We start from the raw sequence: 17,305 nt of genomic DNA on the forward strand, positions 1-17,305 counted from the left end.
GCAAATAACCACATTTATATTCAACATTAGACCACAAACTATTTACACTTGTAGATACACTTCATAAAATATATATTAGAAACTGGGTGGTTCGAGCCCTGAATCCTGATTGGCTGACAGCCGTGGTATATCAGACAGTATACCATGGGTATGACAAAACATGTATTTTTACTGCTCTAATTACATTGGTAACCAGTTTATAATAGCAATAAGGAACCTCAGGGGTTTGTGATATATGGCCAATATAACACGGCTAAGGGCTGTGTCCAGGCACTCCGCGTTGCGTCGTGTTTAATTAAGAATAACCCCAAGCCATGGTATATTGGCCATATACCACACACCCTTGACTCTTACTGCTTAATTATATTACATTTATTCAATAAATATGTTGTTCTATATGTATATCACAAATATGAAAGTCTAAAAATAAACTTTCCCAAAGACAGGAAGGGCAAAAACAGAGACATCAATAATGCTATTATAGAGATAATCTGGCATTTACGGAGTGATCAGACAAACGGGAGAACCAGATCAATATCCTTTGGGAACGATCCAACTAGCTTTGGCAAATACAGCACAGGTCAGGAGGTCAGGGCTATAGAATAAATGAACAATTACCCTGCAATGATGCTTGTACTATGGGTGTTCTGATGCGCTAGTCACTTCCATAACAAACCAGGGAACACAAGGTACCGTATAACAATGTACACTTCCACATCTCTTGAATATATCTAAGTAGGTCCAGCACACTATATTCAAAGCACCCCTGAGAGTTAGGGTACGATTTAATATCTTGTTGTAAGGTTCATCGCACACACACACGCGCGCACACACACACACACACACACACACACACACACGTGTCTCAGGACAGGTGGAAGAGTCCGTACCCTACAGGTGAGGTGTACACCCCCAGATGTGGTACTGTTGTTAACAGAGTGGTACTTCTGAAGGGGTACCCCTGTCCTCCGCACATCCCTGAGACCCCCCCACCCAGACCCTCCAGACTGACACAGAGGGGGAACGGCAGCGAGGAGAACCCCGGGGGATAGAACCCCGGCTTGGATCCAACACCTGCGGCGGCCATCTTGAGTTTCTCCACATCTGCCTCCTGCAGTCTCTTGGCTTTAGCCCGTCGGTTCTGGAACCAGATCTTGACCTGGGTCTCTGAGAGGGACAGGGAGGAGGAGAACTCAGCCCGCTCAGCGATGGACAGGTACTGTTTATGATGGAACTTCCTCTCCAAGGACAGGAGCTGGGAGGTGGTGAAGGGGGTCCGGGGCTTCCTGTTGGTCTTGTGTTTCCTCAAGGAGGGATTGACCTGGTCTAGAGGGAGGGAGGGAGGGAGGGAGGGAGGGAGGGAAAGAGGGAGGTAAAATGGGAGGGAAAGAGGGAGGGAAGGAGGGAAAGAGGGAAAGAGGGAGGTAAAATGGGAGGGGAAGAGGGAGGGAAAGGGAGAGAAAGAGGGAGAGAAAGAGGGAAAGAGGGAGAGGAAGAGGGAGGAAAGGAAAGAGGGAAAGAGGGAGAAAAGGAAGTAGAGAGGGATGTCTCAGTAAAGGCGTAATGAGTGTTTGTGGTATTTGTCAACACCCAATAGCCTAAACATGTCATTAATATACAAAAAGAGAACATGAATCAAAATACAAGTGTACAAACATTAAGAACACCTGCTCTTTCTATGACATAGACTGACGAGGTGAATCCAGGTGAAAGCTATGATCACTTATTGATGTCACTTGTTAAATCCACTTCAAATCAGTGTAGATGAAGGGGAGGAGACATGTTTAAAGAAGGATTTTTAAGCTTGGAGACAATTGAAACATGGATTGTGTGTGTGACATTCGGAGGGTGAATGGGCCAAACAACAGATTGAAGTGTTTTTGAACGGGGTCTGGTAGTAGGAGCCAGGAGTACTGGCTTGTGCCAAGAACTGCAACGCTGCTGGGTTTTTCATGCTCAACATTTTCCTGTGTGCTCAAGAATGGTCCACCACCCAAAGGACATCCAGCCAACACAAAAGCATTGGGGTCAACATTGGCCAGCATCCCTGTGGAACGCTTTCTACACCTTGTAGAGTCCATGGCCCAACGAATTGTGGCTGTTCTGAGGGCAAAAGGGGGAGTGCAACTCAATATCAGGAAGGTGTTCCTAATGTTTGGTATACTCAGTGTATATACACAAATACATTAATTAAACCTTCTCCCCTGATGATATGCAATGTATTGAATGATATTGATCTGTAGATGGAATGGTATAAAACTACTGCACACTAAGACTTTTCCAATTCTATTTTAAAGTTATCTTATTTCCACATAGGCTACAACTTTAAAATACATTAGAAAACACAAATAACGGATATTTCCCAATAGATCAGCATGGGACAAAAATATACCAGGCCGTAGGCTATTCAATAACTCTTCTATAGTATAAGGTTGAGCACTTACTGAGCGCTGGAGACAACCTGCACCGCGGTGACATCCATGACGCACAGTCCTCTGGTTCCGACGTCTCTGATTTAACCTTCGAAGAAGACGGGTCAAAATTGTGAATAAAGTATTCTGGACTAGACGGCTGTCTGGACACCGATGTAGAGTAATTCCCCAGGGGAGAGGTTATCGTACCGCTGTCGCGTCTCCCTCCTTCGCTATGAGTCCTATCCAACATGATCGCTTCCACACTGAAAGGTAAAGGTGATAAAGGTGTTTTGCGCTCCTTAAACAGCCTCGGTGGAGGAGTGTCCTCATAGGTCGAAAAGCCATCTTTCGAATCTACTGGAGAATCCATGCTTCAAGTAAACAACAATATGCGCATCTCAACTGCTGTCCGCAGAGTCAACAACAATTTCTCAACTTCTGAAGTCTGTGTCTACTCTAAACTCATGAGAACGCTTGTTTAAAGTACTGGGACTTTCAACCAATTAAAACCCTGAAAAACCTGTAGAGGCGGAAAGAGACTTGTGATTGGCCTGTGAGTTTGGGGGATTTGGGTGTGGTCCTGGGGGGTCTTGAGGTTAAAGAGACCCCCGAGACACACTCCACTCCGCGTAAACACTAGGCCGGGTAAACACGAGGCTAATTTACCGCTAACTGCGTGAGAAGGAGGATGTGGAGGGGAAATATCTGAGAACTAGTTCATGCTTCATTCCCTCAATGAAGGCTATTCCTCAAATATGAAGAATAGGCCTGCTTAACCCCATTTTCCCAGAATAAATTATATCATTTATATTTTAAGAAATAATATAATAAAAAATATTCTACATTCAACAAACGAAGGACATGAATCAATGATGAAAAATAGCCCATTGCCTTAGAAGTGAAAATAAAAAAATACTCTTTCAGTGCAGTAAATAGACAGCAGGTTGGCTGACAACATCACGAAAATGATGCACAGCATCCATGGGGGGCTGAAAGCATGTGTTGTTATGATTCTGCACCGTCAGAAACAATGACAGAAAGCAGCCATAAGGAGGAGTCGAAGGTGACTCGTTTCAGCTTGTACATACGAACGTAAGGACGGAGACAGATCCACAGACCACGCCCTGATTTCAATCACGGGAGTGTTTTTGCCAGGGTCAGCCCTGTGCTATCTCACTTGCAGACTAGTTCAGTGCTGCTGATAGGGAGCTGATTGTAGTGATATATTAGAGGTTGAGCCCCGTCCTATTACTGTACCTCCCTCTCTGCTATTAGCTTGATGTGTGTGTGTATAGGCCTATGTGTCATCATAACTTGTCTCTGGGCGTCGGTCGGTGGCAGGAAGATGAAAGAGGACCAGAGAAACAACTTAAGTGTTGTGTTACCATTTCAACACAGTCAAAGGACACAGCTCTGGCTCCATGGAGCCCTGACAAGTCTCTCTACTCATGTTTAAACTCGCTATGACCTTAAACATCACTTTGGTAGTCAATCACAATGGTAATCAATAAGAAGTATGTCAGTCAACCAGATCAGGGCCCGATAGCAGGTTAGTAAATGACTGTCATTGCATTGTTGTTATTAACACCTTGTAATTAGGAGTGTGGAATCCGTCTCATTTAAGCAGGATTTTTAAGGGTAATGAAGGTAAATTACTACCTTCCTGAGGTGTGTGGCGCCTGTTCACATTAGCCTCAGTCTATCATCACTCAGACTGAGCAGCACTGTCAGGTTAGGGTGTGTGTGTGTGTGTGTGTGTGTGTGTGTGTGTGTGTGTGTGTGTGTGTGTGTGTGTGTGTGTGTGTGTGTGTGTGTATAAAGCTCAGATGTACCTGTAGGGCTGCGCGTATGAAGAAACAGTAGATATCCCAGTACAGAATAATAATAATAATAATAATAAATATAATCTTCCAAGACAAAGCATCTCTGTCCTGTAGAGATCAATTATGCTATTCAAACAAATGCATTATCCGGAAAATCTACAAATGATGCATGTCCACGCTCACACACACACACACAAACACAAGCACACACACACAGATCCATAAAGGCCTAATGACGCGGGGGGGGGGGGGGCAGGGGCTGACACCACCACACTAATCCTCAACTGATTACAGAGCACAGCCCAGACACACTGGAGGCACTTAAATAATGCTTGTGTGTGTGTGTGTGTGTGTGTGTGTGTGTGTGTGTGTGTGTGTGTGTGTGTGTGTGTGTTTACAGCAACACCAGCCCCTGCCTTGCGGTTTCCCACTGTGAATTGCGTGATCTGTTTGTGTACGTCTGTGTTTGTGTAGGTGTGTGTGTCATAGTTTAGCTGGGTCAGGAGGAATAAGAGGAAGCGTATTCACGCCTCCAAGATAATTATAGTAGCTTGATGAGTTGATGAGAAAAGGCAATTAGCTGGAAAGGCAGTGAAGGAGAGAGAAGAGCGTGAGGCTGATATCAGAGCACAAGAAAAGTTCACTGATGTTGGCATCCTTAGATTCCACCCATTAGTCATCTCCTCTCCTCTCTCTCCTCTCTTCCCCTCTCCTCTCCTCTCCTCTCCTCTCCTCTCCTCTCCTCTCCTCTCCTCTCCTCTCCTCTCCTCTGATTCCTGTCCCTGGTTAAGGGGGCAAAGTGGCCACACCAAGCCCAGCAGGGGTCTGTCTGATTGGGGATAGACACTGTCCCCTCCTCCCTGACTCTACAGATAGACAGACGGCCAGCCTTAAGGGAATGTGTTCAAATCTCTCTGGTCGTCCACCTAAAGGTCAGCGTGCCAGGAGTCCAGCGTGAGCTTTGAGCTCCAGACCCCTACAACCCTCAGTCCCATTGATTAGATACCCTACAATTAGCACTGCCACACACACACACACACACACACACACACACACACACACACACACACACACACACACACACACACACACACACACACACACACACAGAGCTCTCTGTCGGATCCGCCTTTCTGAGTTAAGCTAGTGTATCTTTAGCCATTAGGAAACTAAAATACATGGTTTCCTAGACCTAGAGACCAGGGGGAAGGAATGGCTTTGGGGCATAGACTAGCAGCCTCCTCTTTAATAATGCAATTCTATTTGAATGGTGTTTTCTGCTCGACAATTTTTTATCCTAATTGCTTCAGCATTGACCCTGGTCTAATCTACCCCAGTGTCACGCCCTGACCTGAGAGAGAGGGTTTGTTTCTCTATGTGGTTAGGTCAGGGTGTGGGGTGGGCATTCTATGTTTTTGTTTTCTAGGTTTTGGCCGGGTATGGTTTCCAATCAGAGGCAGGTGTCTATCGTTGTCTCTGATTGGAAGCCATACTTAGGCAGCCTGTTTTTCCTTTGGGTTTTGTGGGTAGTTGTTTTCTGTTTTGTTCCTTGTAACCTGACGGAACTGTTGACGGTCGTTTTTTGTTGTTTTTGATTTAGTGTTTTATTAAAGTAAAATATGAGCACTTTAAACGCCGTGCCTTGGTCCCCTTTGTACGACCGCTGTTACACCCAGAAGCAAGCCTGAGGTCACAATAGGCAGTCTCTTATTCTAGAAACCAGGGGAAGGGTCTATATTGTTGTACAGCAAATTGGCATTTTATTGAATGCTATTTTCTGTACAACAATACTTGCTTCACTAAAAACCCAGGTCTAATCCAGTCCAGAAACTAGCCTGAGGTGTCAGTAGTAGTCCCTTAAGCACGAAGCACCGGAAAAATGGACATCTTTACATTTTATCTGTCATTCATTGTGAATAGAAATATTATATATATAAAAAAAGCATGAAACCAGAATCTCACTTATCACAGTGGGAGGTCGTTCCTTCTCTTGCTAGAACAAAAGCAATACCTGCTGTGTGGCAACCCGGTAGCGACAAACCTATATAAATACCATTCTTTATTTAACTAGGCAAGTCAGTTAAGAACAAATTCTTATTTACAATGACAGCTTGCCAGGGAACAGTAGGTTAACTGCCATGTTCAGGGGTAGAACAACAGATTTTTACCTTGTCAGCTCTGGTATTTTATCCAGCAACCTTTCAGTTACTAGCCCAACGCTGTAACCACGAGGCTACCTGCCGCCCTATTGATTCTACTTTTAGAATCGCAATCTTGTCAGTGGCCAACAACTTGACTTTGAGCCAATCAGAGAGCGCGGAACCACACGTGGGGGAGCCAACAGGAGTGACAACAAAAGGCCATTTTCTCTGTAAATCCACAGTTAAATGTCATGAGCCAGTTACACTTCATATGCAATGTAGGCTATGGGATGGTAGCTAGCTAAGTGCACAGATGCAATGCACAACACTAAATAATTCCTCCAAGCTAGCTAACCACTGTAGCTAGTATTGACATTATAATTCAATCACAATGGATTAGTTTCCATGAAACAGCTGCCGAGTTAGTGCAACGCTCCTGCCACCTTCTGGTTTGGAGGATTTTAAGATTGACTGCCGACACTCAGTTCAGAGGTGCTAAGTACTGTCGGCAGTCAAATATTTGAAAATCCTACCGGTGTGTCTGAGCTATGGATTAGAATCCTTGAGGAAAACCAGAAAGTAGCTACAGGCCGAAGCTACTGTAAGACTGATGTCCTCCTCTATAGACTGGTCACCAAGACAACCCCTTATTACAGCTGTCAACCCTAAGGAGGGTTAATAGTTAGAAGAACCTCTTCTGAAAGTACATGGTGTTCTGACTGTTTCAGAGACCTCTTAGTAATAACAGGTCTGGAGACAGGTTAAAACAGGCAAATCACTGAGTTGAACAACCTATTCTAAACAGACTGACCCACACGGTCTCTCTCACTGTGTCTGGAAGGATATTTTCCAGACTTCAATGGACAATATAATCTAAACCTAATTTTTCATTCGGTACCTGTCAAACTGCGTCCACAGAAAAGGGTTTGACGACAAAAGTAAAAATAAACTTCAAGTTAACTTAACCCACATTTTGATTGAATTATAAGTATAGTTTAGATCTAGGATTTAATTATAAAAACAACAGTGAAAAGAGTTCTTTCCTAAGTAGAAATGAACTGGGAAAGCCAGTGCTTTCTGGTTCATTTAGGGCACACAAGGCTTGCATTATCAAGTGGCACCCAATTCCCTACATAGGGCTCTGGTCAAAAGTAGTGCACTATGTAGGGAATAGGGTGCCATTTGATTATGTTATAGCATAACCTCCACCACTCCCTAAAGACAATTTTCTTTCTAGAGCGCTGTGAATAAACACATGGTATAAAATGCTCTCACAGTACAGTCGAGTACATAAGACGTGTGGGTGTGTGTACGCATGTCTGCATTAAACATCCATGTTCTTTTCCTCTGGTCCCCCAATTCTAAATTACCAAATTCCAGTGACCACTGGTTCCTAATCACAATAAATGTCTGAATTGTAACCACTTTCCAGGGAAGAATTTATAGTGGGTTTAGTTTTGCTGGTATATTTTCCCACTGTTTGCTTATTGCACCAAATCATCAATATAACCACAGGGGCCCTAAAACAGCTGGAACCACAACTCTGGTTCAGCACTGTCAACAAATTCAGACCTCATTTCTCATTAAGGATGTAAAAATAGGATTACTAGTAAGCATGTCAGAGCAATTACAGTGTTTGGACAATGCAGGACATTATGGTTGCCCAGTGTAAACTCATGCTTGTGTTGGTTGTTGTTTCTAACTCCCTCAGACTTACTGTATTGTAGCTTTACAGGGCAGTTAACAACTTTTTATTCAACTCCTAAACCCTGATCAAGCAACAAAAAAAGACTAAAACCTGATCAAGCAACAAAAAAAGACTAAAACCTGATCAAGCAACAAAAACAGACTAAAACCTGACCAAGCAACAAAAACAGATCCAATTTCAGGAAAACAGCTGATTTGTATGGTATGTTATTTAAAAAAAATGTTTTAACCAATTCTAACGACACAACATTTAAAGGACAACAGCTCTGCTTTTAAAATATTGAGTGCGTCTGATCTTTTTGCAAATTATGGCAGTTTAAATGTCAAATAGCCTATGGTAACATCCAAAATATAATTTATCTTCAAAGTCAGACTAGCTAAATCAAACCCACACACACACACACACACACACACACACACACACACAGATAAGATTTAACTGTCCATCAGACTAATATAACTCAATACCTCCTCCATCTCCTTAATCAACCAGTTTGAAGCATGTCATTAGCATATACAGTAAGGTGCCCTACATGTATACAGTATGGTAGAAGTGCCCTACATGTATACGGTATGGTAGAAGTGCCCTACATGTATACGGTATGATAGAAGTGCCCTACATGTATACAGTAAGGTAGAAGTGCCCTACATGTATACGGTATGGTAGACGTGTCCTACATGTATACGGTATGGTAGAAGTGCCCTACATGTATACAGTAAGGTAGAAGTGCCCTACATGTATACAGTAAGGTAGAAGTGCCCTACATGTATACGGTATGGTAGAAGTGCCCTACATGTATACGGTATGATAGAAGTGCCCTACATGTATACAGTATGGTAGAAGTGCCCTACATGTATATGGTATGGTAGAAGTGCCCTACATGTATACAGTAAGGTAGAAGTGCCCTACATGTATATGGTATGGTAGAAGTGCCCTACATGTATACAGTATGGTAGAAGTGCCCTACATGTATACAGTAAGGTAGAAGTGCCCTACATGTATACAGTATGGTAGAAGTGCCCTACATGTATACGGTATGGTAGAAGTGCCCTACATGTATACAGTAAGGTAGAAGTGCCGTACATGTATACAGTATGGTAGAAGTGCCCTACATGTATACAGTATGGTAGAAGTGCCCTACATGTATACGGTATGGTAGAAGTGCCCTACATGTATACAGTATGGTAGAAGTGCCCTACATGTATATGGTATGGTAGAAGTGCCCTACATGTATACAGTATGGTAGAAGTGCCCTACATGTATACGGTATGGTAGAAGTGCCCTACATGTATACAGTAAGGTAGAAGTGCCCTACATGTATACAGTATGGTAGAAGTGCCCTACATGTATACAGTAAGGTAGAAGTGCCCTACATGTATACAGTATGGTAGAAGTGCCCTACATGTATACAGTATGGTAGAAGTGCCCTACATGTATACAGTATGTATGAGAAGATCTGCAGAGAATGTATGCTATTCACTATGCAGTGTATTCTCCAGCGAAGGTAATGACAGAGTTGGGACACAGGGTTGCGTATAGGTTTGAGTTGGGACACAAGTAATGAAAGTTTGTGTTTTTGCTGTTTCTCTAAATACAGCATTACAGCTCAGTTTGCTCCTGGCGTAACGAGTCTTCATCCACTACTTTTGACCAGGGCCCATAGGGTCCACTCTATAGAGAACATAGGTCATTTGGGATGCAACCTTTCTCCCTCCCTCGCTCTCTAAGGTGTATGAGGAGACTTGAAAGGAAACACACACCTTTGGGGATGCACATGTTTTCAAACCAGTTCATTTTAATAAGGCCCTTATCAAACATAATGAATAAGGTCAAATTAGCATAAGATAAATTCTATATTAATCTCCCGAGTGAGGCAGCAGTCTAAGGCACTGCATTTCAGTGCTAGAGGTGTCACTACAGACCCTGGTTCGATTCCAGGCTGTATCACAACCGGCTGTGATTGGGAGTCCCATCGGTTGGCGCATAATTTGCCCAGCGTCATCCGGGTTAGGATTTGGCCGTCATTGCAAATAGGAATTTGTTCTTAACTGACTTGCCTAGTTAAATAAAGGTTAAATAAAACAAATTGCAGAAAGGTAGTGGAAGAAGGGTTGGACCGGAGGTACTTGCATGTTCTGAATACAGAACATGATCTCAATAAGACGTAGTCTTGGCATCAGACTGGAAAGAAAAATAGAGACGAAAGAAAATCTAATTCTTTACCACAACCTTTAATCACCAGAGACACTCAGAGAGGAGGCCTGCTGTAAGCATCACTGGGGCTAACACTCAGAGAGGAGGCCTGCTGTAAGCATCACTGGGGCTAATCACCAGAGACACTCAGAGAGGAGGCCTGCTGTAAGCATCACTGGGGCTAATCACCAGAAACGCTCAGAGAGGAGGCCTGCTGTAAGCATCACTGGGGCTAACGCTCAGAGAGGAGGCCTGCTGTAAGCATCACTGGGACTAACGCTCAGAGAGGAGGCCCGCTGTAAGCATCACTGGGGCTAACGCTCAGAGACACTCAGAGAGGAGGCCTGCTGTAAGCATCACTGGGGCTAACGCTCAGAGACACTCAGAGAGGAGGCCTGCTGTAAGCATCACTGGGGCTAATCACCAGAAACGCTCAGAGAGGAGGCCTGCTGTAAGCATCACTGGGGCTAACGCTCAGAGAGGAGGCCTGCTGTAAGCATCACTGTGGCTAATCACCAGAGACATTCAGAGAGGAGGCCTGCTGTAAGCATCACTGTGGCTAATCACCAGAGACGCTCAGAAAGGAGGCCTGCTGTAAGCATCACTGGGGCTAATCACCAGAGACACTCAGAGAGGAGGCCTGCTGTAAGCATCACTGTGGCTAATCACCAGAGACGCTCAGAGAGGAGGCCTGCTGTAAGCATCACTGGGGCTAATCACCAGAGACACTCAGAGAGGAGGCCTGCTGTAAGCATCACTGGGGCTAATCACCAGAGACACTCAGAGAGGAGGCCTGCTGTAAGCATCACTGTGGCTAATCACCAGAGACATTCAGAGAGGAGGCCTGCTGTAAGCATCACTGTGGCTAATCACCAGAGACGCTCAGAAAGGAGGCCTGCTGTAAGCATCACTGGGGCTAATCACCAGAGACACTCAGAGAGGAGGCCTGCTGTAAGCATCACTGGGGCTAATCACCAGAGACACTCAGAGAGGAGGCCTGCAGTAAGCATCACTGGGGCTAATCACCAGAGACACTCAGAGAGGAGGCCCGCTGTAAGCATCACTGGGGCTAACGCTCAGAGAGGAGGCCCGCTGTAAGCATCACTGGGGCTAACGCTCAGAGAGGAGGCCCGCTGTAAGCATCACTGGGGCTAACGCTCAGAGAGGAGGCCCGCAGTAAGCATCTCTGGGGCTAACGCTCAGAGAGGAGGCCCGCTGTAAGCATCACTGGGGCTAACGCTCAGAGACACTCAGAGAGGAGGCCCGCTGTAAGCATCACTGGGGCTAACGCTCAGAGACACTCAGAGAGGAGGCCCGCTGTAAGCATCACTGGGGCTAACGCTCAGAGAGGAGGCCTGCTGTAAGCATCACTGGGGCTAATCACCAGAGACATTCAGAGAGGAGGCCTGCTGTAAGCATCACTGTGGCTAATCACCAGAGACGCTCAGAGAGGAGGCCTGCTGTAAGCATCACTGGGGCTAATCACCAGAGACACTCAGAGAGGAGGCCTGCTGTAAGCATCACTGGGGCTAATCACCAGAGACACTCAGAGAGGAGGCCCGCTGTAAGCATCACTGGGGCTAACGCTCAGAGAGGAGGCCCGCTGTAAGCATCACTGGGGCTAATCACCAGAGACACTCAGAGAGGAGGCCTGCTGTAAGCATCACTGTGGCTAATCAGGGCTGGGATCATGGCTCACTTACATAGACTGTGTGTGTGTGTGTGTGTGTGTGTGTGTGTGGCTTTAGGATGTGATGAATGCCACCCATCCTCAATCCCCAACTCACCCAAGTGAGTAATAGCACTAAGCATAGGCTTTGCAACTGGGACCCTGACACAAACACACAGCCATTTACATTACATTTTTACATTTTAGTCATTTAGCAGACGCTCTTATCCAGAACAACTTACAGTAGTGAATGCATACATATTGGTCCCCCGTGGGAATCGAACCCACAACCCTGGCGTTGCAAACACCATGCTCTACCAACTGAGCCACACGGGACCAGCCAATATAATTGATATATACTGAACTAAAATATGCAACATGCAACAATTTCAACTATTTTACTGAGTTACAGCTCATAATGAGGAAATCAGTCAATTGAAATAAATTCATTAGGCCATAATCTATGGATTTCACGAGTGGGCAGGGGCGCAGCCATGGGTGGGTCTGGGAGGGCATAGGCCCACCCACTGGGAAGCTAGTCCCAGCCAATAAGAATGAGTTTTCCCCACAAAATGGCTTTATTACAGACAGAAATACTCCTCAGTTTCATCAGCTGTCCAGGTGGCTGGTCTCAGATGATCCCGCAGGTGAAGAAGCCGGATGTAGAGGTCCTGGGCTGCGTGGTTACACATGGTCTGTGGTTGTGAGGCCGGTTCGATGTACTGCCAAATTCTCTAAAACAAAGTTGGAGGCAGCTTATGGTAGAGACATGTACATTAAATTCTCTGGCAACAGCTCTGTTGGACATTCCTGCAGTCAGCATTCCAATTGCACGCTCCCTCAAAACTGTGGCATTGTGTTGTGTGACAAAACGGCACATTTTAGAGTGGCCTTTTATTGTGCCCAGCACCTGTGTAATGATCATACTGTTTAATCATCTTCTTGATATGCCACACCTGTCAGGTTGATGGATTATCTTGGCAAAGGAGAAATGCTCACTAACAGGGATGTAAACAAATTTGTGCACAAAATGTGAGAGAAATAAGCTTTTGTGCATACGGTACATTTCATGGATATTTTATTTCAGCTCATGAAACATGGGACCAACACTTTACATGTTCTGTTTATATTTTTGTTCAGTGTAGTTGAGTTTGGCGGTCGATCAGGTTGAATAGTGTTCACCAGCTCTTTCAGCTTAGCATGCTACTGCAATCTAACAGGGTGGGTCTCTCCTAGCCTGGTCCCAGGTCTGTGTGTGTTCTTGACAACTCTATTGCTTATTGAGTTGGCATTATAGCACAAACAGACAGGCACTCAGGCTATGCCTAATGGTTTTTTAATACAACACACTCCATTCTCAGGACTAGCCTAAGAGACCAGAAACCTCTCCATATAAACAACACTGGGGGGAGTGGGGTCAGGAACAATCCCAGCAATAGAGTCAACACTCAATAGAGTATAGAGTGATAGAGAAAACAGCCTCTCCACATCAACAATACAGTGAACAACAAGACCAATGCTGAGGCTAGAGTTGTGTGGTTGGGAGGTAGAGCCGCCATAGTCTACCACCAGTCTCTGTCTCAAACCACAGCCTTGATTAGAAGATCTGTTCAGACCTTACACTGAACTGGGCTGTTTAGACCTTAATCACCTCCTGAGAATGTCTTTATCCACAACACTGTACTCCTAACACTCTTAGTAAATATACTGGTGATTGTTGGTGCCATACTGTACCACTAAAAGCTTCCTGCTACAACCTATTCCCTTCCACAGGAGGTTGGTGGCACCTTAATTGGGGAGGATGGGCTTGTGGTAATAGTGGAATGGTATCAAATATAACAAACACATGGTTTGATGCCATTCTATTCGGTTCATTGCAGCCATTATTATGAGCCATCCTCCCCTCAGCAGCCTCCACTGGTCCCTACATAGTGTGCTACTTTTGACCAGAGCCCTGCAGGAAGAGAGATGTTTAGGGGTGGGGGTGCTGAAAAAACTGGTCTCCCTGCACTGTTGATGACTATTTTTGTCCGCTCATACGGGCGTGCAGCACCCTCAGCAACCCTACTTCCCACGGCTACTTTCCATAGGGCTCTGGTCAAAAGTAGTACACTATAAAGGAAATAGGGTGCCATTTGGGATGTGTCATATCCTTCCAACTCTTCTTACTCTCAATAACAAGTAGCCTAAGTTACGTAGAATTAGTATGTGTAAGATTGATGCAAGCAAGATATCACCTGTAACTGGGTACCCTTTTCAGAAGTTGCTGTTATGTAGGCCTACTGCATCAGCAAAGATAGCTCCTAGACAGAGACTCACGCTGCCGTGGCTGGCTATATAAAGCAGGCAGACGGGCATCAAGGCATTCAGGTACTGCTTGATTGAACGTTAGAATGGGCAAAACAAGTGACCTAAGTGACTTTGAGCGTGGTATGATCATTAGTGCCAGGTGCGTCGGATCCACTATCTCAGAAACAGATGCCCGCCTGGGCTTTTCACACACGACAGTGTCTAGGTCAGGGCTCTCCAACCCTGTTCTTGAAGAGCTACCATCCTGTAGGTTTTAACTCCAACCCCAGCTGTAACTAACCTGATTCAGTTTACCAAACAGCTAATTATTAGAATCAGGTGTGCTAGATTAGGGTTGGAGTGAAAACCTACAGGATGGTAGCTCTCCAGGAACAGGATTGGAGAGCCCTGGTCTAGGATTTACCGATAATGGTGCGAGAAACAAAAAACATGCAGTCAGCGGCAATCCTGTGGGCGAAAACAGCTTGTTAATCAGAGAGGTCCAAGGAGAATGGCAAGAATCGTGCAAGCTAAGAGGCGGGCCACAAACAGACAAATAACGGGGCAGTACAACAGTGGTGTGCAGAAGGGCAACTCGATGATCCTTGTCACGGACGGGCTATTGCAGCAGACGACCACTCCGGGTTCCACTCCTATCAGCTAAAAACAAGAAGAAGAGGTTCCAGTGGGCACGCCATCACATACACTGGACTGTTGAGGAGTGGAAAAACATTGCCTGGAATATGACAGCGATTTCAGTTTACTTGAGCAGCCTCCAGACCTCAACCCTATAGAGCAGCTTTGGATGAGATGGAACAGGCTGTTCACATCATTTTTTACATTTTTATTTTACCGTTATTTTAGCAGGTAAGTTGACTGAGAACACATTCTCATTTACAGCAACGACCTGGGGAATAGTTACAGGGTAGAGGGGGATGAATGAGACAATTGTAAGCTGGGGATGATTAGGTGACCATGATGGTATGAGGGACAGCTTGGGAATTTAGCCAGGACACCGGGGTTAACACCCCTACTCTTACGATAAGTGCCATGGGATCTTCAATGACCTCAGAGAGTGAGGACATCCGTTTAACGTCCCATCCGAAAGAGAGCACCCAACACAGAGCAGTGTCCCCAATCACTGCCCTGGGGCATTGAGATATTTTTTTAGACCAGAGGAAAGAGTGCCTCCTACTGGCCCTCCAACCCCACTTCCAGCAGCATCTGGTCTCCCATCCAGGGACCAACCCTGCTTAGCTTCAGATGCAAGCCAGCAGTGGGATGCAGGGTGGTATGAATGTACCACCATCCAATCTGCAGCAACTGCGTGATGCCATGGCGTCAACATGGACCAACATCCCTTTGGAACATTTCCTACACCTTGTATAATTCCCCAAAGAATATAGGCTGTTCTGGAGGCAAAAGGGGATCCGACCCAGTACTAGATGGATATACCTAATAGACTGGCCGGTGAGTGTATTCTATTTTTTATTTATTTAACTACCTTCATGGTATCCAAGAGACAGAGAAGGGTAATGTAATTAATGTGAGTAGGAGGGGGATGTCATTAAGACAGGAATCATTACAGGTAGAGGAGAGACAGTTAGGAGGTAATGGAGAATCATTACAGGTAGAGGAAAGACAGTTAGGAGGTAATGGAGAATCATTACAGGGAGAGGAGAGACAGGAGGTAATGGAGAATCATTACAGGGAGAGGAGAGACAGGAGGTAATGGAGAATCATTACAGGTAGAGGAAAGACAGTTAGGAGGTAATGTGGAATCATTACAGGGAGAGGAGAGACAGGAGGTAATGGAGAATCATTACAGGTAGAGGTAAGACAGGAGGTAATGGAGAATCATTACAGGCAGAGGAAAGACAGTTAGGAGGTAATGTGGAATCATTACAGGCAGAGGAGAGACAGGAGGTAATGGAGAATCATTACAGGGAGAGGAGAGACAGGAGGTAATGGGGGATCATTACAGGTAGAGGAAAGACAGTTAGGAGGTAATGGAGAATCATTACAGGTAGAGGAGAGACAGGAGGTAATGGAGAATCATTACAGGGAGAGGAGAGACAGGAGGTAATGGAGAATCATTACAGGTAGAGGAGAGACAGGAGGTAATGGAGAATCATTACAGGGAGAAGAGAGACAGGAGGTAATGGAGAATCATTACAGGTAGAGGAGAGACAGGAGGTAATGGAGAATCATTACAGGGAGAGGAGAGACAGGAGGTAATGGAGAATCATTACAGGTAGAGGAAAGACAGTTAGGAGGTAATGGAGAATCATTACAGGTAGAGGAAAGACAGTTAGGAGGTAATGGAGAATCATTACAGGGAGAGGAGAGACAGGAGGTAATGGAGAATCATTACAGGTAGAGGAAAGACAGTTAGGAGGTAATGGAGAATCATTACAGGTAGAGGAGAGACAGGAGGTAATGGAGAATCATTACAGGTAGAGGAGAGACAGGAGGTAATGGAGAATCATTACAGGGAGAGGAAAGACAGGAGGTAATGGAGAATCATTACATGAAGCGGTGAAACACAGGAGAGGTAATAACCAGAGGTATGTGGTTGTTTAACATTTCCCCGCTGAGAAAATAACTGGGAGCCCCATAAAATGACCCATGAAATACAGGGAGAGGTGTAGTCTGTCTTATCAGACACTTACTGTGCCTTATTTCAAATATTCTAGATTAGATAGATGTCTGTGTCAGTTGATCAATATAGCTGATCCTTTTGGGGATGTTTTTCTGTGTGTATGTTGTGTTCCATGTGTATACTGTACAAGGCCAGACTTTAGTGTGTTGTGACACACAGGGCAACACAACTGTTAATACTACAGCTAATGATGTTAGGATAAGCAGAACCACATGTTGGCTGTGGGTTGTTAATTCACTAATAAGGAACAGGAAACAGAAACACATGTTGGCTGTGGGTTGTTAATTCACTAATAAGGAACAGGAAACAGAAACATGTTGGCTGTGGGTTGTTAATTCACTAATAAGGAACAGGAAACAGAAACACATGTTGCCTGTGGGTTGTTAATTCACTAATAAGGAACAGG

The 17,305-nt window shown here is 45.0% G+C and overlaps 1 protein-coding gene across 1 annotated transcript; it reads right to left on the reverse strand.

Annotated features, from left to right (window-relative positions):
- Positions 1-865: 865 nt before the first annotated feature.
- On the reverse strand, positions 866-2,858 carry LOC115168093 (homeobox protein MSX-2-like). Its single transcript, XM_029723003.1, has 2 exons — positions 2,445-2,858; positions 866-1,326 (listed from the first exon to the last, which is right to left on the reverse strand). Exons 1-2 carry the CDS (start codon positions 2,782-2,784, stop codon positions 866-868), a joined length of 801 nt encoding a protein of 266 aa, XP_029578863.1. The 5' UTR covers positions 2,785-2,858.
- Between the last annotated feature and the right edge of the window lie 14,447 nt (positions 2,859-17,305).

Source organism: Salmo trutta, chromosome 3 (genome assembly GCF_901001165.1).
Source record: "Salmo trutta chromosome 3, fSalTru1.1, whole genome shotgun sequence".
Classification (NCBI taxonomy): Eukaryota; Metazoa; Chordata; class Actinopteri; order Salmoniformes; family Salmonidae; genus Salmo; species Salmo trutta.

What these genes read in the sequence shown, in the direction of transcription:
- LOC115168093 (XM_029723003.1), bottom strand. Translation starts at nt 2,784, where the DNA reads ATGGATTCTCCAGTAGATTCGAAAGATGGCTTTTCGACCTATGAGGAC. An exon ending in CAGGTTGTCTCCAGCGCTCA is followed by an intron (nt 1,327 to 2,444) that starts GTAAGTGCTCAA and finishes CCCTCCCTCTAG; the next exon opens with ACCAGGTCAATCCCTCCTTG.